The 25,499-nt window shown below is 38.2% G+C and overlaps 1 protein-coding gene across 4 annotated transcripts in view; it reads left to right on the plus strand.

Annotated features, from left to right (window-relative positions):
- Positions 1–25,237, plus strand: part of mocos (molybdenum cofactor sulfurase) — a 143,714-nt gene extending 118,477 nt beyond the window's left edge. For 2 of the 4 annotated variants that reach the window (XM_059972474.1, XM_059972476.1), the window contains exons 11-15: positions 6,150–6,271; positions 10,000–10,114; positions 12,364–12,517; positions 23,538–23,642; positions 24,742–25,237. In XM_059972474.1, coding sequence (XP_059828457.1) covers positions 6,150–6,271; positions 10,000–10,114; positions 12,364–12,517; positions 23,538–23,642; positions 24,742–24,882 — 637 coding nt within the window. In that variant the 3' untranslated portion in view covers positions 24,883–25,237. Of the gene's footprint in view, positions 1–6,149; positions 6,272–9,999; positions 10,115–12,329; positions 12,518–23,537; positions 23,643–24,741 lie in introns of those variants that run through there. The other 2 variants (XM_059972475.1, XM_059972477.1) reach the window with 2 other exon arrangements.
- The last annotated feature ends 262 nt before the right edge of the window (positions 25,238–25,499 follow it).

Below are 25,499 nucleotides of genomic sequence, written 5' to 3' on the forward strand. Positions count from 1 at the left end.
TTTGGAATGCAATGAGGTAAAGGGATATTCTTTATTCTCTGTTCTTGGTTCTTTTCTTCCTGCTGATTTAGTTAAATTCAATAAACAGATATCTAATCCTGTTATTAAACACACATTACGAATTTGGTTTCAATTTCGGAAATTTTTTACTTTGAAAAACTTTGTTCTTGATAGCCCTATTTTATTTATTTTTTTCTTTAAACCTTCCTTGACAGATCAAGCCTTTAGCATATGGAAAAGGAAAGGTATAAAATGTTTTTGTGACCTTTTTTTTGAAGGTACTTTGATGTCTTTTGACCAACTTTCCAATAAATTTAAATTACCTAAATCTAATTTCTTCAGATATTTACAAATCAGAAATTTTTTACATAAAGTTTTACCATCTTTTCCCAACTCAACTTCAACGGATTTCTCAGATTTGATTTTTACCTTAAATCCTTGTCAGAAGGGATTCGTTGCTTTTATTTACAACATGATTATGAAGATACAACCAGAGATGTCTAATAGAATTAAACAACAATGGGAAAAAGAACTTCGATACAATATACCAACAGATAAATGGGAAAAAATTTTACAAATGGTTAATTCTTCTTCTATATGTGCTAAACATGCTTTAATACAATTTAAAATTGTACATAGAGCTTATATGTCTAAAGATAAACTTGCTCAATTTTATTCTCATATTAACCCTCAATGTGACAGATGTCATTCAGAAGTGGCTTCACTGACCCACATGTTTTGGTCATGTCCCACTTTACATAACTATTGGAAGGACATATTCGTTACCATTTCCTCAATTTGGAACATCGATTTACAACCTCACTTTATTACTGCAATTTTTGGTATACCAAATGAGGATGGTAATCAGTTTTCTCCTTCAATCAGACGAATGATTGCTTTTGTAACATTAATGGCCAGAAGGTCTATATTACAAAATTGGAAAGAAGTAAATCCTCCTACCACGTCTCAGTGGCTTTTTCAAACTATTTCTTATCTGAGTTTGGAAAAAATTAGAAGCACTATTTTTGACTCATCAATTAAATTTGAAGAAACTTGGGGACTGTTCATTCAACATTTTCATATGAATTAATTTGGCCTTTCCCAGACCTTCTCTCTGCTTATTCTTGTTCAGGTATGGAGTTCTGGAGTTCTTTGACACTATCATATACTTATAAACTGTTATTATTGCCCATGTTAGTTTTAGTTTAGTGTTTGTTTCATATATATATTTTCTTTCACACATTGTTAATTTTTTTTTCTTTTTCTTTTGATGATTATTTTTGGTTTTTTTTCATATATAATTATATAGACTTGATTGATTAATGTACTTTTTTTGTTGGTGTTTAATAGGATATTATTATCCTATTATGAATGTAATTTCAAGTCTATTGTATTCATAACCTATTCATTATTATGTTATGTTTTTTTTATATTTATATGAAACTCAATAAAAAGATTGAAAAAGAAAGAAAGAAAGAAAAGCATATAATTCAGATAATGGTAGTAGAATAATTTCAAGCATGTATAAAGGGCTGTCAAATCTTAAAACACATTCGACTTCATACATTAAAACAAAATGGGAGAAGGAAGGAGGGATAATTATATCTGAGGAAGAATAGGCAACAATATGGAGATATCAATGGAAGTGTACCAGTTCACAGAAATGGAGGGAGTTTGGATGGAAAAACTTGATAAGATATTTTATTACACCCTCTCAGAAATCCCATTATGATAGTAACCTCCCGTTTGCTGGAGAAATTCTGGAAATCAAAATGCAAATCATTATCATATTTTTTGGGACTGCCCTGTTATCAAAAACTGTTGGAGGGGGATACACAATGCCCTACAAGATATCTTTAAATGTGAAATACCCTTAGAGAGTAAGACCATATATTTTGGATATATACCTCAAGAATGGTTGAAAAGAGATAAATATTTAATGAATATATTGTTGGTGGCTGGTAAAAAGACTCTTACTAGGAAATGGTTATCACAGGAGAGCCCAACTTTAAATACATGGATGGAAATTACAATGGACATTTACAAAATGGAGAAGGTAACAACATCTGTTAACCATAAGCTGGAACAATTTGATTTATACTGTGAAAAATGGTTTAACTAGATAATGCCTCATAGGCCTGATTTTATTCTCACAAATCAATGAATCTGTTGTAAAAAAAAAGATCACTCCCTACTTGTACATAGTTCTTCCCTTGTGCTTGCTTTTTCTTTCCACTCTTTTCTATAAGTGTAAACCCCAGATAAATACTTTGTGGAGATTTGTGATATATATGATTATAAGATATATATGTACAATGGGTGAAATACATCTTATGGAAACGTTTGATGATAAACTTTAATAAAAAAAAAATTACAAAAAAAATAAAAGAAATTTATTGGCAAAGTGTTGGAATTTCCCTAATTTTCAGTTGAAAAGGAAATTCTGCACCAGGAAATTATTGCTGGCCACATCTTGGAGAATTGTAATTTTAGTCCTTAATTGTAATGATAATGATATTAGATGTGGAAGGAAATTATTCTGAAGAAATTGTATACCATTTGGCTTTTAGATCTGATATGTATCAGCAATGATATATTAAATGGGCACAAATTTTCAGGACTAAAATTAGTGATAGGTTCTTTTTTATTTCTATTTAGGTAAATGATTTGGACATGATGTAAAAAGTTGCTTGATGGAACTTAAAACTAAATAATGCAAGATAATTCTATGGTTCGTTGGGTTATGTGGCAGATGCAGCTTATGAAAACAAGTGTGAATTAGGGCATTTTGGAAATGAAAAGTGAATAGAAGAGTGACCCAGATGCTTTACAAAATGTGGGGTAACAGAGAGCCAATGGTGTGAATATATAAAAGTGAAAAGACAAGAAAACAGAAGCAAGATAGACAGAAATTTGGAATTTTAATGCAGGTTTCATTGCGTTCCATATCAAGAAATTGATTCATGCATTGCTTCAGTCAAGTCATCATCTTATTTTTGTGCTATTCTGGGAAATCCATAATTTATCCCTCTGAATATTCTGTCTAGTTATCTCATCATTATGAAGAAAGCTTGAAAATTGGCTACATATTATATTGGCACATGGATAGATCAAGGACGGATAATGGAAGTCTTTAAAGCAAGAATGATCTGAAATTGGAGAGTGAGCAGCCTGGAGTCAGATATTTCCTATAATAAGACTTAAATAATCCACTTTCTGACCATTCAGAAATCCCTGTGGTTGAGCATTTTACTCACAAAGTGATGTTTTTCATGCTTTACTTGGAACTTACCAAGGCTTCTGTTCCTGCATTTCCATTAAGCTGGCCAAAGTTCTGGGGGTCCTGCACTTTCTTGAAACTGATGGTTCTCCAGTTTTATCCACAGATATCTCCCCTTCTGAAGCATTCAATGCCAGGCTAGTCAGAATCAAAATTCCATACTTCGATTGTTCATGTGTTCCTCGGTGCTCAGTCATTTTAGCCTTGATGCTGAATTTGTACAGCTTTTGCCTAAGTAATATTGTTGATAGTAATGTAGATCACTAGTTTTCTCTCTCCTTTTTAAAGAATGGAATGACATTTTTGTATTTTCTAATTTAAACAAATATTTCCTGAATCCTGTGAGCGTGGCAGATTATATCCGCACTTGTGTTTTCTACATAAAAGAAAATCCTGCATTTTTTGTTTGTTGCTATTTTAACACTAAAATCCAATGAGTTGAATTAGTTTCCTGCCACATTTTTACTGCTGATGTTCTTATGTTGTGAAAATGAAACAAATTATCAATTCAATTAAGTCTGCAATTTCTGTATCATTACGCAGTATGGTATTGTTCCATTCACCTTTAATACTGCAAAATCAAAACTGCTGGAAATCTTAAATTAAAGCAGAGAATGCTGTAAACAGTGCAGAGCTCAAGAAGCATTTGTGGAAAGAGAAATGAAGGATCTTGGACCTGAAATGTTAACTCTGTTTCTTTTTTTTACCAAATAACATTCCAAGTTGAGAGTTTTTCCAGCATATCTGTTTTTATTTAAGTGCGAATACATTTTGTCACTGTAAAACTTTAACAATATTGGACCTTTTTTCGGGGGGAAAGAAACTTTTTCAAATAATAGGCCGTTTTAAAGAGTGGAAATGTAATGAATGTTAGATAAATTTAACCAATACTGCCACCTTCTGACAGGAAGAATATACAAAATAAATTCATGGTCACAAGGCATCAGGTAAGACACTAAAGGGAGTTGCTTTTAGTGAGTGTACAACTTGACTTAATTGTACTTGAATTTCAATTGTTTTTTATCTGCACTGCTTTTGTTTCCCAGCCTAGCTTTTCCAAATGCGTATGTTTCCACATTGAGAGCCAGAGTAAGTTTTACAAATCCAATATATGGACAAAGGACCATCATACCAAATCCTTGCTTATTTTGAATACAATATACATTTTCAATAAAAAGCTCTTTTTTGGCAAAGGTTGCTTCTAGCTGAACTGCCAACCATACTTCTATTTATGAGGATAGTCTGCAAAGCGTTTGACAGAGATGTTTAAATGATGAAATGATGTTTGGAGCTAACCAGATAGAAACAGACATTTTACAAATCCAAAACATTGGTACTAAATCTGTGAGATAACAGGGGACAGTTTTTATAGAGAGGTTAATGAGACAATAGAATATCCTACAGAGGATATATGAGGTAGAGAATGGCACTATGGCAAATTTTAAAATAAGTTTACCAAGTGGTTTAAAAAGTAAAAAGTGATATAGCAACAAGGCTGTATCATGTATTAAAATTTAAAACTATTTGATATAGCTTGAAGAGTGAATACTTTGTTTTTGGTGCAATTTTGATCAGGGCAGCCTGGAGATAACAAATGACACAGCACTAGATTGAACTGAACTGAATATGCCTAGTCTCTTTCGATTTTGCTTTTTCACTCGTTGTTTTGCTGTTTGTGTGATATGTTTTTTCTTGCATGTTGGTGGAGAGGTTTGATGTTTAACTTTGAATTGGTCTATTAGTTCTTTGTTTCGTGGCTATTTGTGGGGAAGACAAATTGCAGGGTTGTATACTGTGTGTGTGTGTATATATATATATATATATATACACTTTGATAATAAATGTACTTTAAACTTAATGCTTATAAATCCCTTTTTTAAAATTTTAGATGTGTATGATGCTTGCGATTTTGTTATAATTATCTGCCCTGAGTGTATAGCATGGGAATGAGTTGTACATAGACTAGGACTCAGTTTTCTTGAAGGATATAAATATTGCGGCTTTACAATAATACTCCATATTTGTTGTTGTTGTTCCTCCCCATGCCTTGTGGCATATCTGGTGGTAATCTTGCCATTTCTTAAAAGGCCGAGTTGCCAGCTCAACGTTCAACCCAGCACTGATGAAGGGCGTGCATGGAGCTGGCCAGATTTGAACCCTGGACCACTTGTCTGGTCTGGTGCGATGCTACTTCACCACCAACCAGCAAGCTCAGTAGTAGGTAGTCATTTTATCTGATGCCAGTGTGCACTTGTCCAAATTTACTGAATGAAACCTTCGCAATTTGCTTTGAGATTTAAATTTTACACTCTGGATCACCCGTCTGTGGTTCCCACACTGGCCTCATCAACAACTTCAAAACCCACAAAACTTGTTTGTTGTCCTCAATTCTTTCCAGCTAAGAGACAATTGCTGAAGAAAAATTGTATCCAGTGCTGAAGTACAGTTTACAATTCATGTACATCCCTTGATATTAGAATGCTGGGTAGAAAGGAATCAGATGTTTATTACGAGAAGCACCTGGCTTTGATTCTGTAGTTTCATTTTTAGGAAAAAGCAGGGATGATGTAAGAAGAGGTCCTATTACAGTTTCTTTGTGAAATTTTGGTATAATTTCTGTTGTCTGAGTAAGGCTTTGCTTTAGCTACAGACAATGAGGCAGAAAGGACAAGAATATAAAAGATGATGGTAGCAGAAAGGAATGCAATATTTTAGCTATTTTAAGAGATTATATAGCACATGGATGGGCGGGAAGAATATCTGTTGTGATGTGTAAGGAATCAATTGTACGGGACAGTCAGAATAGGCAGGAGGGGTTTTCTGTACATACATCTGCTTATGAAATTAACACCATATATTTTCATTGCAGAGTAAAAGGATTAAACTGTGGAGAAAAAGTTGCAGAATGGATTTCCACATTTCTTGGAAGGCAAAGTTATCTGTTCAGACAGAGTTCTGATTTTCAAAGAGTGATGAAGAAACATAAACAAGGTATCAAATGTTTATAAAAAGAGACATTTGCTGAAGAAAAATTGTCAAATGCTGGTCCAGTTTGTGCACATCATTTGATTGCTGGGTTGAAAGGAATTAGAACTTTAATTAAGAGAAGCACTTGAGTTTGATTTGTTCGTTTCATTTAAAACATTTAAGTCATTTTAAGTAATTAAATATTAAACATTCCAACTGTTTAAAAAAATAAAAGCTTTCTAAGGGGTGGGTGAAAGATTTATTTGAGACTTAATTTAATAAGCAGGCAGATCCAATCAAATTACTGGATTCTCATTCAGTTTTAACAATGATTCTCTTTTGTAATTGAGTATTGATTTGGCTGGTCCAATTTAGTTTCTGGTCAAGGTTAGTGGAGGATTCATCAATGATAAGTATCAGGAGTAGATTTGTAGAGTCTTTTATGATAAATGGGCATTGCTTGGGACTTTGGCATTGTGAATATTACTTGCAACATAATAGCCCAGGCCTGAATGTTCTCTTTTATGTTTTTGCATACAGGTGTAGACTTCTTCATTTGTTGAAGGGTTGTAAATAGAATTGAATGTTATGCAAAGATCATTGAACTTCGGACCTTATGATGGAAAGGTCATTGATGGAGTTGCTGAAGGACTTTGGGCCCAGGACACTGTCCTGAGGAACTCCTGCAATGAAATCCTTGAGTTATGATTATTGACCTCTATTAATCACAACTCTGTGTGTGATGTCGATCTCCACCCAGTGAAATATTTTCCTTTTAATATTCATTCACTTAGTTTTACTAGGGCCGATGGCAACATGCTTGATCAAATTCTGCCTCAATGTCAAAAATGTTCACTCTCACCTTACTTCTGGAATTCAGCTCTTTGGTTCATGTTAGGACAACTATTGTGATTAGATCCAGAAGTGAGCAATCCTGGAAAAGCAAATCCTGAAAATTTGCCCTTTAAAACTTAGACAAAATATCTTAATTTTATCAAAATACTAATCTTCAGATAAAATGACAAATGCAGAAAAAAACAAAATGCTGAAATTATTCTTCAGTGATTCAAGGTAAAGTGAAGAGTTCATGTTTCTGAACCCACTGCAGAACATCAAATATCAATGATCGCATTCAAAGAACAAGAGTTCTCAATATTTCTCCCACAGTCAGTGCCATGAATGAGGCAGGCTGCCTTGTTAATTCGTTTTTTGGATGTCACTACCTCAAAACGGTGCTTGCATTTCCTTGCCTAACATTTCACTACATTTTAAAAGGCATTAGTGATTAGTTCTGACATATTTTAAAATAATGTGATATATATTTGAAAATATTATTAATTACAGGGTAGTTTTCCTTATTCTTTAAGAGATTTTTTAAAAGTACAGATTTGTGACAATTAGTACACTTCCAAAGTTATCTTATTGATTTTGGGATTTGGGACTTGAAGAATAGGTATATGAGAGCACATTTTTCTTTTTCTTCCTTGTACCAAGTCTGTGAAGAAGATGGGGTCTATGGCCTAAAATGTATTTAGTATATTAATTTGCTTTTGTAGTGTCATGTGGAAATAAAACTTCCATTAAAAGAAAAATATTAGTGTTCTTTCCAATGGAGAGAATTTAATAAAATGCAAATAAACGCCACCACTATAAACAGCATGACTCCACTTAAAATATTTTGTCTTGATTTCCCATCAGTTGACTGTTTTTTTGGTAAAAGAAATAAACGGGCAGACTATTATTTAAATGGGGAGAGAATTCAAAGTTCTGAGATGCAACGGGACTTGGAAGTCCTAGTGCAGGATACCCTTAAGGTTAACCCCCAGGTTGAGTCATTGGGTTAGAAGGCAAATGCAATGTTGGCATTCCTTTCTAGAGGAATAGAGTATAGGAGCAGGGATGTGATGTTGAGGCTCTATAAGGCACTGGTAAGTCCTCACTTGGAATACTGTGGTTTTGGGCTCCTTATTTAAGAAAGGATGTGCTGACATTGGAGAGGGTTCAGAGAAGATTCACTAGAATGATTCCGGGAATGAGAGGGTTAACATATGAGGAACGTTTGACTGCTCTTGGACTGTACTCCTTGGAGTTTAGAAGAATGAGGGGGGACCTCATAGAAACATTTTGAATGTTGAAAGGCATGGACAGAGCAGATGTGGCGAAGTTATTTCCCATGGTGGGGGAGTCTAGTACAAGAGGACATGACTTGAGGATTGCAGGGCGCCCATTCAGAACAGAGATGTGAAAAAAAAATTTAGCCAGAGGGTGATGAATCTATGGAATTTGTTGCAACTGGTGGTAGTGGAGGCCAAGTCATTGGGTGTATTTAAGGCAGAGATTGATAGGTATCTGAGTAGTCAGGGCATCAAAGGTTATAGTGAGAAGGCAGGGGAATAGGACTAAAGGGGAGATTGGATCAGCTCATGATGAAATGGCGGAGCAGACTCGATGGGTTGAATGACCGACTTATGCTCCTTTGTCTTATGGTCTTATCTCGCTACATTTATAAACCAGTTGGATAATAGGGTAAGATACAAATTTTAACAAAAGAAACTAAACAGGTTGTTGGAAACAAGAATGAAACTATTCAAATATTGAAAATATTCTAAATTATCTGACTCCTCGAGCTTGATTGTACATAACAGAAAGTGGAGCATAAAAAAGTTCTACATAAACTTTTCAAACTTTAAAAAGTGGACAAGAACAAGCATGTTTTGAAAAACAAAACATTGCTTTCTAATTCATCATCATCACCATCAGGTGCCGTGCCCAGTTTGAGCTTTGACTGCCATGGCCCACTCACTCCTGTTTCGGGTCAAGTGGATCAGTTCATTGGTATTCATTTCCAGTTCTCTGGCTGCTGTCTCCATCATCATCTGTCTTTGCCTTCCTCTTGCTTTCTTCCCTTCAATCTTTCTCATAATTATCGTGCATTCTAACTCTTTCCTAATCACATGTCCAATGAAGTTACGTTGCCTTTTCATGATCTCATACATTATTTCTCTTTTTATGCTTGCTCTGTTCATGACATCCTCGTTAGATATTTGTTTCATCCATGATGTTCTTTGCATCCTCCTCAAAAACCACATTTCTGCTGCTTCAATTCGTTTCCTCATGTTACTAGATATTGTCCAATATTTTGTGCCATATAACATAACTGGATAAACGTAACATTTCAATACTCTGAGGCAGGTTGCCATGCCTAGTTTAGTGTTGGTCAGTCTACTCTTCATTCTCATTAAGGTGTCTTTTGCCATCCCTATTCTTCTTTTAATGTCCATGTTGCATCTGCCATCTGATGTCACCCAGCTTCCCAAATAGCTGTACTTGTTTTATGTCTTCCCCGTTTATTCTCAGCCTGCAGATAGGATTCTTCTTTTTGGATATCAACATACATTCTGTCTTTTTGCAATTGATAGATAGACCCATTTTTGCACTTTCTTCAACAACTATATCAATTAAGTTTTGTAGTTCTTCCTCCGTACTAGCAATTAACACAATGTCATCCGCATATCTGAAACTATTGATGTTTTCACCACCAACTTTGCTTCCCAAGATGTCTCTTATTTTTTGTAATATTGTTTCACTGTACACATTAAACAAATCAGGAGAGAAAACATACCCTTGTCTAACGCTTTCTAATTACTATACTTTTAAATCAAAAAGAGAGATAATTTGTTCAAAGATATCTATGAAGATTTAAATACTGCTCAAATATCTTTTATATGTAGAATAATATCATTAATTTTCAGTTCAAGACCAATCTTTGACCCAGTCACCTTCTCTCTCATTGGTGAATGAAGCGCAGTATCTTCTCATAAACAGGGCAAGCATTCTACACCTGAAGGAGCAGATATACCTACAAAGGTAGGATTTATCTTATTTCCCGTTTTATAGATAATAATGATTCACTGTGCATCATGAAAACAATAATAAACTGCAGATCTAAAATTAAAAACTAAAAGTGTTTGAACACTTAGTTGTGGAAGGAGAAATACAGTTAATATTTCAGGTCAAAGACCTATCATTAGAATTAATATGACTATGTTGTCAGAAGACAGCAATAATTGCAAGTGTTTTATGAAAAAGTTCTTCTTTTCACCCATTAAAGATTGTATTTGTCCTCTGTTATTTCAGTATGCAATCCATTTGTAATAAGTGTCTGGACGTACCTTTTGGAAGCATGTTTATATTTGCAACTAGTGCCGCTATTAAAGTACCATAGAAACTAATGGAAGTCTCAGGATAAGGCCTTCTGAAAATCAAAATCAAATGCATCAGTGTACATCCCAAAACCTGGGCAAGTTCTGAAGAAAATTATTTTTCAGTAATGCCTTTTCAAGAAGTGCAGAGGCTAGAAGGCACATTGTGGGCACAGACTTGGAATTGCATCAAAGCATTTGAGAAAATAAATGTAAATAAACTTGAAAGAAATCTAACAAGTTATTTCTTTCCTCAGATCAGCATTTTAGGTTGATGGGTTGTATTGCTACTTTTTCCCCCTCTCCCACAGCACACTGTATGGAATGAATTTAGGATTAATTCAATATTTTTTTCTTCTAAATAAAATACACTTAAATCTGAGTATATTTGCAAAAATCTTCTTAAGTTTCTCAGATATTACATTTAGTCTTATCAGCCTGAGTTGATATGGATCTTGAATAGCTATGGTGCAGCATCAGGCCCTGGGATAGCCCATCCCTCTAAATTACCCCTTCAAATCCTCAATCACCCTGCACTACTGTGTTCATCCTCATCTTTCTGCAATGTAATGTCTCTGCTTCATATTCCCTTTCAGTGAATGTTCACAGTTCATGCAGCATAAACGTAGCATATGGCATACCTTTCACAACATGCATCTCTACTTTCCAAAAGAGAGAACATGGCACACGAGGGCTTTTTATATACTGCTTTGGCTAACAATTGCACAGGAGGAGGTGCAAGAAAGAAGTGTCCGGCTTTCAGATGTGGAATAAAAGGAATTTTCCAACTCCTGCTTGAATGTATCAATAGAAATGTATTTAAATTTTAAGGTAATTATGGACAAAGATAAAAAGCAAAAGTACTAAATTGGGGAAAGCTAATTACAACTGGGGAATGTAGATTGAGAGCAGTTGTTGGGGTAAATGATAATGATGGCGGATTTTTCACTTGCAAAGATCAGGAGGTAACAAGAATCCTCAGGAGCGATGGCACGTTCGCTGGCGACAATAGAGGCCAATTCTGGATCTGCAGACACAGGAACAGCTGGGATGTGGGTGCTGGGGTAGCAGGATCCTTCCTGTATCTCCTCTTCTCTTTAGCTGTCACTCTTCTGGATTCCTCAAAATTCTTGGCTGCAGAATTTTGAGGGGGTAAATACACACATAACATTCTGGAGTCTTTTAAAGGTTAACTGGTTAAACATTCAGGGCTACCACAATCTGTGAGGATGAAAGATAGGGATTGTAAGGTTCAAGAACATTGGATGAAAAGAGATAATTTAGTCAAAAAGATAAAGGAAGCATATCCAAGTTCATCAAAAGTGAAATCAGGCAAGGTCCTTGAAGAATATAAAGGAGGCAAGAGTTGATTCTTGTTGCAAAGTTTTTACCAAATTTACCTCACTGCCCATTCCCAAATCTGGATAATTTTTCAAATTAACATTTGCCCATTCCTCCATTACTTGATGTTTGTTAGAACAAACAGATGGGGTCAATGACAACCAACCTCATAAAAATATAGTACTTAAACTGTATAAATTAATTTAAATAAATTTTAAGAATAGATTCAAATTTGTAATGCCTAACCACATGAACCCCTATAATTTATGCACTATCCTGGCACAATTATAGAACATCATAAAATCCTTTAATATATCACTATTGCACAGTGAAATCTACATTAGTTAAGAAAGGACAAAATGTAATTTCAAAAATGCTAAAAATATGAGATTTTAGTAAATGCATTGTAGATGCATAGTAAATGGTAGATGTTATTTTCTGTGACATTCTGGGTAGATTTTTCCTTTTTCTTTATAATGTTCATGGTTTCAGAAGCTGACCTTTGCAGGATCTATCCAGATAATCATTTATAATTCCAGGACATTCTTAATTGTCCTTCTGAAACTTTGGCAGAGAAGGAACATATGATTCAAATTCTGCTGAAGCATTAACAACTGACGAACTCATCCATTGCTTCCGACCCAACCTTGTAATAAGTACAATGAGGCCGTATGAGGAAGATGACTTGTCTGAGGTGGTGATAGATGGTGTTTCTTGTTCTTTTCAGGTAAATATAATTTTTTAACCTGCATAGTTATATTTAATGTTTTAAATGGATGCCCCTCTCTCCTGAGGTTGTGCCCTTTTGTCCTAGTCTCCCCCACCATGGGAAACATCCTTTCCATTTCTATTCTGTCTAGGTCTTTCAACCTTTGAAATGTTTCAATGAGATTTCCCTCCCCCCATCATTCTAAATTTCAATGAGTACAGGCCTAGAGCCACCAAACATTCCTCATATGATAACCCTTTCATTCCCGGAATCATCCTTGTGAACCTCCTCTGAACCGTCACCAATGCCAGCACGAATTTTCTTAGATAAGAAGCCCAACACTATTCACAGTACTCAAGGTAAGCCCTCACCCGTGGCTTATAAGGCCTCAACATAATATTCCTGCTCTTATATTCCGGACCTCTTGAAATGAATGCTAATTTTGCATTTGTCTTCCTCATCACCGACTCAACTTACAAGTTAATCTTTAGAGTGTTCTGCACAAGAACACCCAAGTCCTTTTGCATCACAGATTTTTGGATTTTTTTCTCCATTTAGAAAATAGTCTGCACATTCACTTCTTCTACCATAGTACATGACCATGCATTTTCCAGTATTGTATTTCATTTGCCATTTTATTGCCCATTCTCCTAATCTGTTTAAATCCTTCTGCAGCCTTCCTATTTCTTCAACACTATCTGCCCCTCTACCAATCATATCATCTGCAAACTTGGCAACAAAGCCATCTATTTCATCATCTAAATCACTGATGTAGAGTATAAAAAGAAGCGGTCCCAACACTCATCCCTGCAGAACACCACTGGTCTCTGGCAGCCAAACAGAAAAGGATACTTTTATTCTCACTCACAGCCTCTTACCAATCAGCCAATTCTCTAGTCATGCCAGTAACTTTCCTGTAATACCAAGGGCTCTTAATTTAGTAAGCTGCCTCATGTGAGACACCTTGTCAAAGGCCTTCTGAAAATCCAAATATACAGCATCTACTACATCCCATTTATCTGTCCTACTTGTAATCTCAAAGAGTTCCAACAGGTTTGGCAAGCAAGATTTTCCCTTAAGGAAACCATGCTAACTTTGTCCTATCTTGTCCTGTATCACCATGAAGTTACTCCATAACCTCACCCTTAACAATCGAATCCAACATCATCTCGACCACTGAGGTTAGGCTAGCTGGTCAATAATTCCCTTTCTGCTGCCTCCCTCCTTTCTTAAAAAATGAGTGACGTTTGCAATTTTCCAGTCCTCTGGCACAATGCCAGAGACCAATAATTTTTGAAAGATCATTACTAATGCCTCTACAATCTCTGCCATTACCTCTTTCAGAACCCTAGGGTACAGTTTCTCTTGTCTGGGTGACTTACATACCTTTAGGTCTTTCACCTTTTGAGCACCATTTTCCGTTGTGTAACGCTTGGGGCTATTGGCGTGTATTTGTTTAGGAGAAAATCCGTCCACCCACTCAAATTGTGTCTCCCGTTTGCGCAGACGCAGTGTAATGCACACCAGAATAAACTTGCACATACAATATCAGATAGCACACAACGTATGTTTTACGGATTACACTTTATAAATCTTACTAGAACTAGGTAATTAATAGCGATACAATATAAAAAGAAAGAAAAAGGCACAAAAACTTATCAAAGTTCAATCAGTTCGTGCACAACCGTCGGTGCTCAATTATCGAAGCCTTCCGTCTCCATTCGATCTTCTCTGACCTCCTCGACCCGCCGCCCAGGACCAACCTCGGTGGTCGACCAGAGCACATCCAGCATGTCCTTCCTCTTCAGTTCTCCTCCCGAAAAGCCAGCGCACTCACTCCAGGTTCCCACACATACAGATAGAACATCGCTTCTATTGGTTAGTTCCTCCATTATCAATAATTATAACCCAAACATTCCAACTAAACAGAGCATTACCGCTTCAGGTACATACAAAGAAGCCATTTCATTATAATGCTACAGAGAAGCCATTTTATATACATGCAGTTAACAGTTAACATTACAGTAAATAATCTGAGAACCCTACACTTGTAATAGTAACTGCACTCGCTTCTCTTCCCTTCAACACCTAGCACACTGCTAGTGTCTTCCACTGTGAAGACTGATGCAAAATACTCATTTAATTCATCTGCCATCTCCTTGTCCCCTGTTATTATTTCTCCAGACTTATTTTCTAGCAGTCTTACAGTTGCAAGAGAAACTTTGTAAACTCTTTGTGATTACCTTGTTTTCTGCATTAATTATTCATAAAATGTGTTCTGATCTTCATCTGTCACAATAATTGACAAACACAATCTGCCTAAACTAATAACACACAAACAATTCTACTTTGTCATTAATGAGTCTGAGGCCTCTGTTGGTCAGTCGACCATGGATGTAGCGTCTGAGCTGTCTAGGTACACAAGCCTGGGCGGTATGATATGGAGAATAAGCTGTGCCCATGTAGCAAGCTCCATCTCTCCAGACATCTGATTAAACCAAAGGAAGAGCAGTGACCGATACAGTTTGATACCATCAGCATTGCAGGAGTTGCCTGTCAACATTGAGGGTTTACTGCCAAAGACTTTCCATATAAGTGAGTATAGCTGTAAGGCAGCGGAGGTTTGAGATCAGTGTTTTCTTTCTAGATGAGCTGCCAACCATAGTTGACGAGTCCCTTCTGCCCAGTGACTGGTTTTAAGACGCCAGTAACCTGCCTTTGCCCCTTCTGTCAGTAGAAATGGTTCTGCTGGGCTTAGTAGCTAAGCCACACGTGAGACCAGGAATTGATCGTGGTTGTCAGAAGGTATTTGAGGCGCACGCCATTAGGAGCATTTAATAGATAGTGGGAGTTTGTCCCCATTTCCACCACCTAGCTATAACAACCTTAAGGAATCATTTACTGACTACACTAGTTAAACAGTCACAAACTAGGTTATAAAAACTATGTGAACCTCCAAGGTAATGCCTTCTGCAAAATTTATTTGGAGTCAGGTGTTCCAATCAATGAGTTGAGAGTGGAGGTGTGGGTTATTGAAGTGCCCTGTCCTTTAAAAAAGACACACAAAATCAGGTTACTGACAGAGCCTGCGGTTCTCAAGAAAGATCTCTTTAGGTACACCACGCCTCGATCAAAACAACTTTCAGAGGACCTTAGAAGAAGAATTGTAGAGATACATGAAGCTGGAAATGGCTACAGAAGTATTTCTAAAGACCTGAGTGTTCATCAGTCCACAGTAAGAGAAACGATTTCCAAATGGAAGAAATGCAGTACTGCTGCTACTCTCCCTAGGAGTGGGCATCCTGCAAAGATCACACCACCTGGGAATTCCACAATGCTTTTGGGTCAATATTCTGTGGACAGATGAGACAAAAGATGAACTCTTTGGCAGAAATGAAAATTGCTTTGTTTGGAGGAAAGGGGGCACTGCACACCAACACCAAACCCTCATCTCAACCATGAAGCATGGTAGAAGGAGCATCATGGTTTGGGGCTGCTCTGTTGCCTCAAGGCCTGGACAACTTACAATCGTTGAGGGAACAATGAATTCAAAATAGTATCTAGGCATTTTATGAAGAGTGTCCGGATAGCATTCCATCACTTGAAGCTTAATACAAGTTGGATGATGCAACAAGACAATGATCCAAGACACAAGAGGAAATCAAAACCAGAATGGTTTTAAAAAGAAGAAAAAGAAACAAACATGAGAAAATCTGCAGATGCTGGAAATTTGCAGCATTTTGTGTGTGTTGTAAAGGCAAGAAAATTTGTGTTTTGGAATGGCCAAGTCTGAGTCCAGATCTTAACCCAATTGAAATGCTGTGGCATGACCTGAAGAGGGTTGTTCCTGCAAGGTATCCCAGAAATATTGATGAACTCAAACGGTTTTGAATGGAGAAATGGTCTAAATTTCCACAAGCTGATAAGCAGGACTAATTAACAGTTACCAGAAATGTTTGGTTGAAGTTATTACTGTACAACGGGGTCACACCAGTTATTGAAAGCAAAGGTTCACATACTTTTTCGAACAAATGCATGTAATATTGGATCATTTTTCTCAATAAATGAACAAGTATAATGTTCTTGGGAGTTATTTATTTAATCGGGTTCTCTTTATCTAGTTTTAGGACTTGCGTGAAGATCTGATCACACTTTAGGTAATTTTTATGCATAAATAGAGAAAATTCTAAAGGGTTTACAGACTTTCTAGCACCACTGTATATCCACTCTCATCTCTTTTATGTTTTACATACTTGAAAAAGTTTTTTCTATCCACCTTGATATTGTTTCCTAGCTTGCTTTCATGTTTAATCTGTTCCCTCCTAATGACTCTTTTAGTTGCTTTCCTTAGATTTTTAAAAGCTTGCCAATCCTCTATCTTCCTGCTAATTTTTGCTTTATTTTATGCCTTCTCTTTTGCTTTTACATTAGCTTTGACTTTCCTTGTCAGCCACAGTATTTTGACATCTGAGTATTTCTCTATTTTTGGAAAACAACTATCATGCACCTTTCTCAATTTTTCCTGAAACTCAAACTATTACTACTCTGCTGTGATCCCTGCCTGCATCTCCTTCCAATTTACTTTGGCCAACTCTTCTCTTGTACCACTGTAATTTCCTTTACTCCACTGAAATACTGCTATGTCAGTCTTTACCTTCTCCCTATCAAATTTCAAGTTGAACTCAGTCATCTTGTGATCGCTGCCTCCTGAGGGTTCTTTTACCTTAAGTGCCGTATTCCCCTCTGGTTCATTAATAACACCCAATTCAGTTTTGCTGATCCCCTAGTAGGCTCAATGACAAACTGCTCTAAAAAGCCATCACTTAGGCATTCAACAAATTAAGTCTGTTGAGATCCATTACCGACCTGATTTTCCCAATCTACCTACATGTCAAAATCTCCCATGACTTATAACATTGTTCTTTTGACACACCCTCTCTATTTACTGTTGTAATCTGTAGTCCACATCCCAACTACTGTTTGGAGGACTGTATATAACTGCCGTCAGGGTCTTCTACCCTGGCAGTTTCTTAACTCAACCAACAAGGATTCAATATCTTCCAATCCTGTGTCACATCCTTCTGATGATTTAATGCCATTCCTTACCACCAGAGCCACGCCGCCCCTGCCTACCTTCCTATCCCTCTAATACAATGTATAACCTTGGACATTCAGCTCCCAATCACAACCATCCTTCAGCCACGATTCAGTGATGGCCACGTCGTACCCAATCATCTGTAAAAGTGTAACAGGATCATTCACCTTATTTCTTATACTGCGTACTTTGAGTACTGTATTTGCTATCCTTTTTGACTCTGCATCTTGAATGTATAGATATTCACCCTGCAGACTGCAATTTTGTCCTATCATCTACCTGCCTGACAATCATCTTCCTGACAGTCTGACTGCATGCTATCTTTGTTTTTCTACCATCTGTCCTATCCTGAGTCCCTTCACTCTGGTTCCTATCCCCCTGTCAATTAGTTTAAACAACTCTTAACAAACCTGCCCGTGAGAATATTGGTTACCCTCGAGTTCAGGTGCAGCCAGTCCCTTTTATACAGGTCATACCTCCTGCAGAAGAGATCCTAATGATCCAAAAATCTGAAACCCTGCCCCCTGCACCAGCTTCTCAGCCACGCTTTTATCTGCTAAATCATCCTGTCTCTACCCTCACAGGCTTGTGGCACAGGTAGAATATAAGAACATAAGAAATAGGAGCAGACCATCTGGCCTGTTAAGCCTGCTCCGATTTTCAATAAGATTATGGCTGATCTGGCCATGGACTCATCTCCACCTACCTGCCTTTACCCACAATCATTAATTCCCACCTTGTCTTAAATATATTTACTGAGGTAGCCTCCACTGCTTCATTGGGCAGAGAATTCCACCAATTCAGCACTCTTTGGGAAAAGCAGTTCCTCCTCATCTCTGTCTTAGATCTACTCCACCAAACCCTGAGGCTAAGTCCCCTAGTTCTGGTATCACCTTCCAATGGAAACAACTTTTCTGCCTCTATCTTATCTATCCCTTTCATAATTTTATGTTTCTAAAATATCTCCTCTCATTTTTCTGAAGTAAGTGAGTACAGTACCAGGTAACTCAATGTCTCCTCATAGCCTAACCCCCTCATCTCTGGAATCAACCTGGTGAACCTCCTTTGCACCACCTCCAAAGCCAGTACAGTATATCATTCCTCGAGTAATGAGACCAAAACTGCACGCAGTACTCAAAGGTTTTAAAGGTACATTTAATGTCAGAGAAATGTATACAATATACATCCTGAAATGCCTTTTCTTTGCAGCAGTCCACAAAAACAGAGGAGTGCCCCCAAAGAATGAATGACTGTTAAATGCAAGAACCCTAAAGTCCCCTCCAGCTCCCTTCCATCCTGCGTATAGGTGGCACCAAGCAATGATACCCCTCACCCCTCCAGAAAAAAAAGTATCAGCACCCGCCACTGAGCACTCAAGCGTAAGCAAAGACACAGACTTGCAATACCCCAAGGACTACTTGTTCACCCAATAATTTGACATTCCACAGGCATTCTCTCCCTAATAGAGAGCTGTTTTCACAGCAAGACGGGAGACATAACAAACAACTCGCTGGATTACAATGTTAAAAATCCATTGTGTCGCTTTTTCCAAGCTCTTTGCCCAAAGATCTCGGGTCTCTGGGCACACAGCCATAGATCTTCTGACTCCCCCAATGACACAGCAATCTCCTGCCATGACACCGACCTTCAATCTGCCCATTTCCAGAGCCATGACATCCCTGAAGGCGAGCTGAGCTCTTCGGCTGAGCCCTTGGTATGCTGAATAATGGCCAGTTGTGAGACCCCAAGAGCAGGTCCCTTTCCTGCAAAGAACTGCAGTCTGTGTGTAACACCAGGTCAGGGTCTTCAAAAGAACCTGAAAGGGAAAAAAAGAGATATTAAAGATGGAAATAGAGCTGTTTATAAAGATGCAAGCAAAGATATGGCCTCACCAGTACCCTGTACAGTTGCAGCATTACCTCCCTGCTCCTAAATTCAATCCCTCTAGCAATGAAGGCCAACATTTTATTTTTCTTCTTGATAGTCTACTGCACCTGCAAACCAATCTCTTGTGATTTATGCACAAGCACTCCTGAGTCCCTCTGCACAGCAGCATTCTGCAATTTTTTTACCATTGAAGTAATGATCTGCTCTTCCATTTTTCCTTCCAAAGTGGATGACCTCACATTTACCAACATTGTACTCCATCTGCCAGACCCTCGCCCACTCACTTAACCTATCTATATCTCTCTGCAGACTCTCCATATCTTCTGCACAAATTGCTTTTCCACTCAATTTAGTATCATCAGCAAACTTAAATACAGTATACGTGGTCCCCTCTTCTAGATTGTTAATGTATATTGTGAACAGTTGCAGACCCAGCACCAACCACTACAGCACAGCAATCACCACTGATTGCCAACCAGAGTAACACCACGTATCGCAACTCTCTGCTTTCTGTTGGTTAACCCATCCTCTATCCATGCTAATACATCACCCCCAACTCTATATGTCCTTATCTTATGGATAAATCTTCTATGCGGTGCCTTATCGAATGCCTTCTGGAAACCTAAGTAAATAACGTCCATCTGTTCCCCAATATCCACTGTGCTCGTTATATCCTCAAAGAACTCCAGTAAGTTAGTAAACTGGACCTGCCTTTGCTGAATCCATGCTTCATCTGTCTTATGGATCCATTTCTTTCCAGGTGCCTCGCTATTTCTTCTTTAATGATAGTTTCAAGCATTTTACCAACTACAGATGTTAAACTGACCAGCCTATAGTTACCTGCCTTTTGCCTACATCCTTTTTTGAATAGCGGTGTGATATTCATTGTCTTCCAATCTGCTGGGGCCTGTCCAGGGTCCAGAGAATTTTGGTGAATTATCACCATAGCCTCTACAATAACTTCGGCCATTTCTTTCAGTACCCTGTGATGCATGCCATCAGAACCAGGGAATTATCTATCTTCAGGCTCACAGGTTTGCTCAGCACTGTCTCTAGTGATGTCTGTTGTATCGAGGTCCTCACCTCCCATTGCCTCCATAACATCTTTCTTTGGCATGTTAGACGTGTCTTCTACCGTGAAGACTGGCATAAAATAGTCATTGAAAGCCTCTGCTCTTTCCTTGTTATCCAACATCAATTCACCCTTCTCATCCTCCAAGGGATCAGTGTTCACTTCAGTCACCCTTTTCTGCTTTATATAATTATAAAGCTTTCATTATGTTTTTATATTTTGTGCTAGTTTGTTTTCATAATCTAGCTTCCCTTTCTTTATTGCTCACTTGTTCTTTGTTACTTTTTAAAGTTTTCCCAATCTTCCATTTACCCACTACTCTTGGCAACATTGTATGCATTGATGCCTTTTATTTCCTTAATTATCCAAAGCTGGCTCTCCCCACCCTTACTGTCCTTGCTTTTAACTGGAATATGATTTTATTGAGCACCGTGAAAAAGTCTTCCACTGTTCTTCAACTGTCCCATTATATAGCTGTGTTCCCAGTCTACACTAGCCAAATCCTCCCATATCTTAATCTCTCTTCATAGCCGAACCTTCTCATCTCTGGAATCAACCTGGTGAACCACCGCCTCCAAAGCTAGTATATCCTTCCTCAAGTAAGGAGACCAGAACTGCGCATAGTACACCAGAGGCAGTCTCACCAGTACCCTGTGCAGTTGCAGCATAATCTCCCTGCTCTTAAATTCTAAAACCAGAGTAACACCCATGTATCCCAGGTCCCATCACGGTTCAGGTGGAGCCCGTCCCAATGGTACAACTCCCTCCTTCCTCAATACTGGTGCCAATATCCCATGAATTCAAACCCACTTCTCTCACACTAATCCTTGAGCCACACATTTAACTCTCTAAATTTCTTGACCCTATGCCAATTTGCACATGGCTCAGGTAGTAATACGGAGATTACAACCCTTTTGGTTCTGCTTTTTAATTTAGTCCCTGGCTGCTCAAATTCCCTCAGCTGAACTTCCTTCCTCATTCTACCCACGTCGTTGGTACCCACATGGACCACGACAACTGGATATTTCCCCTCCCACTGCAAATTCCTCTGTGTCCAGGTGCAGGTCAATAGGACTAGGCAGAAATATGGTTCGGCACAGCCAAGAAGGGCCAAAAGGCTTGTTTCTGTGCTGTAATGTTCTATGGTTCTAGGTCCGATAAGATGTCCTGAACCTGGGCAGCAGTCAGGCAACACAGCCTTTGGCACACTCTATCCTAGCAACAGAGAATTCAGTCTATTTCCCTGATTATACTATCCCCAATTACCACTACATTTCTCTTGTTTCTCCCCTCTTGAATGGCTCCCTGAATTACACTGCCACAGTTAGGTTGCTCATCCTTCCTACAGCCCCCAATCTCATCCACACACGGAGCAAGAACCTCAGACCTGTTGGAGAAACTGAAGGGCTGAGTCTCCTCCAGCACAGTCTCTTGGATCCCACTTCCTGCCTTACTCGCAGTCACACCCTCTCCTTTCTGACCACAAACTGAGTTTGGGGCAGCTAATCTACTGGGTGTGCCTACCTCCCAAAGCAGAGATTCCAGGTAACTCTCCCCTCCCTGATGTGCCACAGTGTTTGAAACTCAGATTCCAGGTCATCAATATTGAACCTGAGTTCCTCAAGCATCCAACACTTGCTGCCGATGTGATCACCAGGAACCGCAATGGGGTCCATGAGCTCCCACATGATGTAGCTACAGCACATCACCTGATCCTGCATCATCCCTTCTTTATTTAATTAGCTGTAATTTAGTGACTTTTTATTTAACCACTACAAAAGCCTTACCTGCTACTTACCTGTGCCTCCTCCCTTAAGCCTCTTGAGCCAAAGCCTCAAATTCCCACTCCTACACCGGTCCACTCACACAATGGCCGCTCTGCTTTGACTCTGCTTCACTTTTAATTGCTCCTGCAAATGAATTGCGAATTGAATGGTCCACCTCTAATGCACTGAGCCTTGTGAAATGCTCCTTTTATAAATACTTCTCCCCGACCTGTGCGAAGCTCTCTCTCTGTGAATCAATTGGTCCACTGCTAATGTGCCAATCCCCGTGAAACACTCCTTTTCTAAACTCTTCTCCCCAACCTGTGTGAAGCCCTCTCTGTGAATCGATTGGTCCACCGCTAATGCAATCCAGAACTTACAACCCTGGAGGTCCTGCATCTCAGCTTTCTGCCTACTTCTCTAAATTCTCTCTTCAGGATCTATTTGCTTTTCCTCCCTATATCATTGGTACCAATGTGTACCAAGACATCTGCCTGCTCTCCCTTCCACTCCAAAATGCTGTGGACCAAGACGACCCTGATCTTGGCACCTAGGAGGCAATATACTGTCCAGGTGTCTCGTTCACGTCCAGAGAATCTCCTTTCTGTCCATCTGACTATTGTGTCCTCTATCACTACTGCTCTCCCTTCTCCTTCTTTTCATTCTGAATCATGGACCCATGCTCAGTGCCAATGGCCTGGTCTCCATGGCATTCCCCTGGGAGGTTCTCTCCCAAACAACATCCAAAAGGATATACTTATTATTGAGAGGAATGGCCACAGCTTGCTCTGCACTAACTGCCTGTTCACCTTCCCATTCCTTCTTCAGACAGTCACCCAGCTATCTGCCTCCTGCAACTTATGGGTGACTACTTCCCCGTAACTCCAGTCAGTGATCTCCTCACCCTTCTGTACAAGCCGATAGTCATCTAGCTGCTGCTCCAGATCTCTAACACAGTTTTCAAGGAACCGCAGCTGGATGCACACAGATGTAGTTTCCTGGAAACTCTGTCTCCCAGGACTCCAACAAACAGCATGAAGAATACACAACCGCCATTTAAAGTACACTAAGTATCCCTGACACAGGTGAACTCCGCTGCCTTGTTACCCTGTACCACTCATACAATTAATTTTAAATTCTCGTTATTACCATTTGATTGATTACAAGATTATGTTAGTAATGGCATCAAGTACTATTACTAATACACACATTTTGCAGGTTGTAGGGAAATGTAGCAGGTGTCAAATGATTTGTATTAACCAAGAAAATGGAAGAAGAAGCAAAGAACCCCTGCAGACACTATCCTCATGCAAGGGCAGAAAGGTAAATGTCTCTTCTTTTAAAAAGAGCAAAATTCATAACTAGTCAGTGACTAATTGTATTAAACAGCAATGTGATATATTTCATAAGGCACATAAATGATCCGATAAAATTATTACAATTTCATTGTTCCTAATAAATCAAGTTAGTTACTTACTGGGGTACAGTACGTTGAAATGACCATCAGTTGCACTGTGAAACACTGAGAATTTGTTTTACTCCACTCCATCTTTTATGTTCATCATGAGTCTCCTCCAGCTATTCTTCATTTGCAACCTATCAGTAAATGCGCTCATTCATTTTTCAATGTACTTCCCTAGTTTCTACTCAAGTGTATCTATGCATTTTGTCCCGTTTGCCCATATTGGGCCAATGTCCCTCTAAACCTTCCGTATCTACTGTATCTAACTGTTCAAGTACCTTTTAAATGCTGTTAATATATCTCATTCTATATAAGAACCACACTCAGCTTAAAACTATGTCTTGATTCCCTAAGCATAGGAAAAAGACTGCAGAGAATGACCCTATCTGTGCTCATGATTTTATACACCTCCATATGATCATCCTTCTTTCTACTCTGCTCCAGTTCATGAGTAGTCAGAGAATTGGAGAGCTTTGGCATGATTGGGAGCAACATTTGGGGATAAGGTGGAGTACTGCGAGGGGTGTTAGAACAATGGAAGTTTGAGTGTCCCTCTGCAGTGTTGCAGTGGAAGTTGTATTTGTTATGGAACTACCAATGATGGTTAATGAAAAGACAATTTAAATTATATTTCAAATGCAGTTCACCAAAAATATTGTCATGTCTTCCCAGACCTCCTTAATTTGGAAATCTCATCAGGAGCACTCTGGTGACTGATGCCAAGAATGAAATAAAGTGTCACTCTGGTGGTTGGGATGGGGGGAAGGTCGGTGGTGAGATGCCATTTTACACTATTTTCAGTTGCTAAATACTGAAATAAGTGAAATAGAAAATAAGATGAGCAGAAGAAATAATTGTTCTTGGGATTTCATTTGATCCATTAACCCAGATACATTTTCTTCAATGTAATCAAGAACATCCCAAAAAACCAGCAGTTAACGATAGTGTGATTCTTTCTAGATGACCTTTGGAGTATATCTGTTTCACAAGCTACCGACTACCTCAGGGCATTCTGTGTTTCTGACTGTAGGATCCCAAGTCTTTGTGAAAACCAAAGAGGAAAATACCGTTATGCCTTCTGAACAACAACATCCTCGGTAGCTGCTGCAGGAGTGAACATGCATATCTCCCATGAGCATGAACATAACTTTACAATGATGTAATGGATTATTGTTCTTTTTGATTTCTCATAGTAGGGTTGATGCTAAATCAAGTCTGAAAATCTATTACTATTGGACTGTTTCCTCATCTTAAAAATAATTCTTGAGATGCATAAATTCCCCACAGAATAGAGAATTCTTAATTTAATCTTGTTTCAAATTTATTTAATTTTCTCCACATACTTGACTGTGGTGTAATTTTAATGTTTTGGAGAATGTGTCAAGGAATTATGTCATTTTAAAAAATTGTACATCATTCACGATATACACTTTGATAATTTTATTTGTCATTAAAGATAAAACTAATACAGTAATATTTGTAAATTATTACAAATCACATTCAGATAGTTGCTACTGTAGCTGTGCTGAAATAATTTGACTCCAAGAACAAATAAATCTGCAGCATAGGCCTTCAGCATTGTTACTAGTATATCCATGGAGCCAAATCTTCAGCGCCATAGCTGGGGTGTTGATCAAGCTCGTTGTTTTTGCTAATACAGTGCAGTCCAAGTGAACTAACCTGCCTAACTAAATACAAGCTTTTGTGATAGTAAATGG

This window comes from Hypanus sabinus, chromosome 6 (genome assembly GCF_030144855.1).
Source record: "Hypanus sabinus isolate sHypSab1 chromosome 6, sHypSab1.hap1, whole genome shotgun sequence".
Lineage (NCBI taxonomy): Eukaryota > Metazoa > Chordata > Chondrichthyes > Myliobatiformes > Dasyatidae > Hypanus > Hypanus sabinus.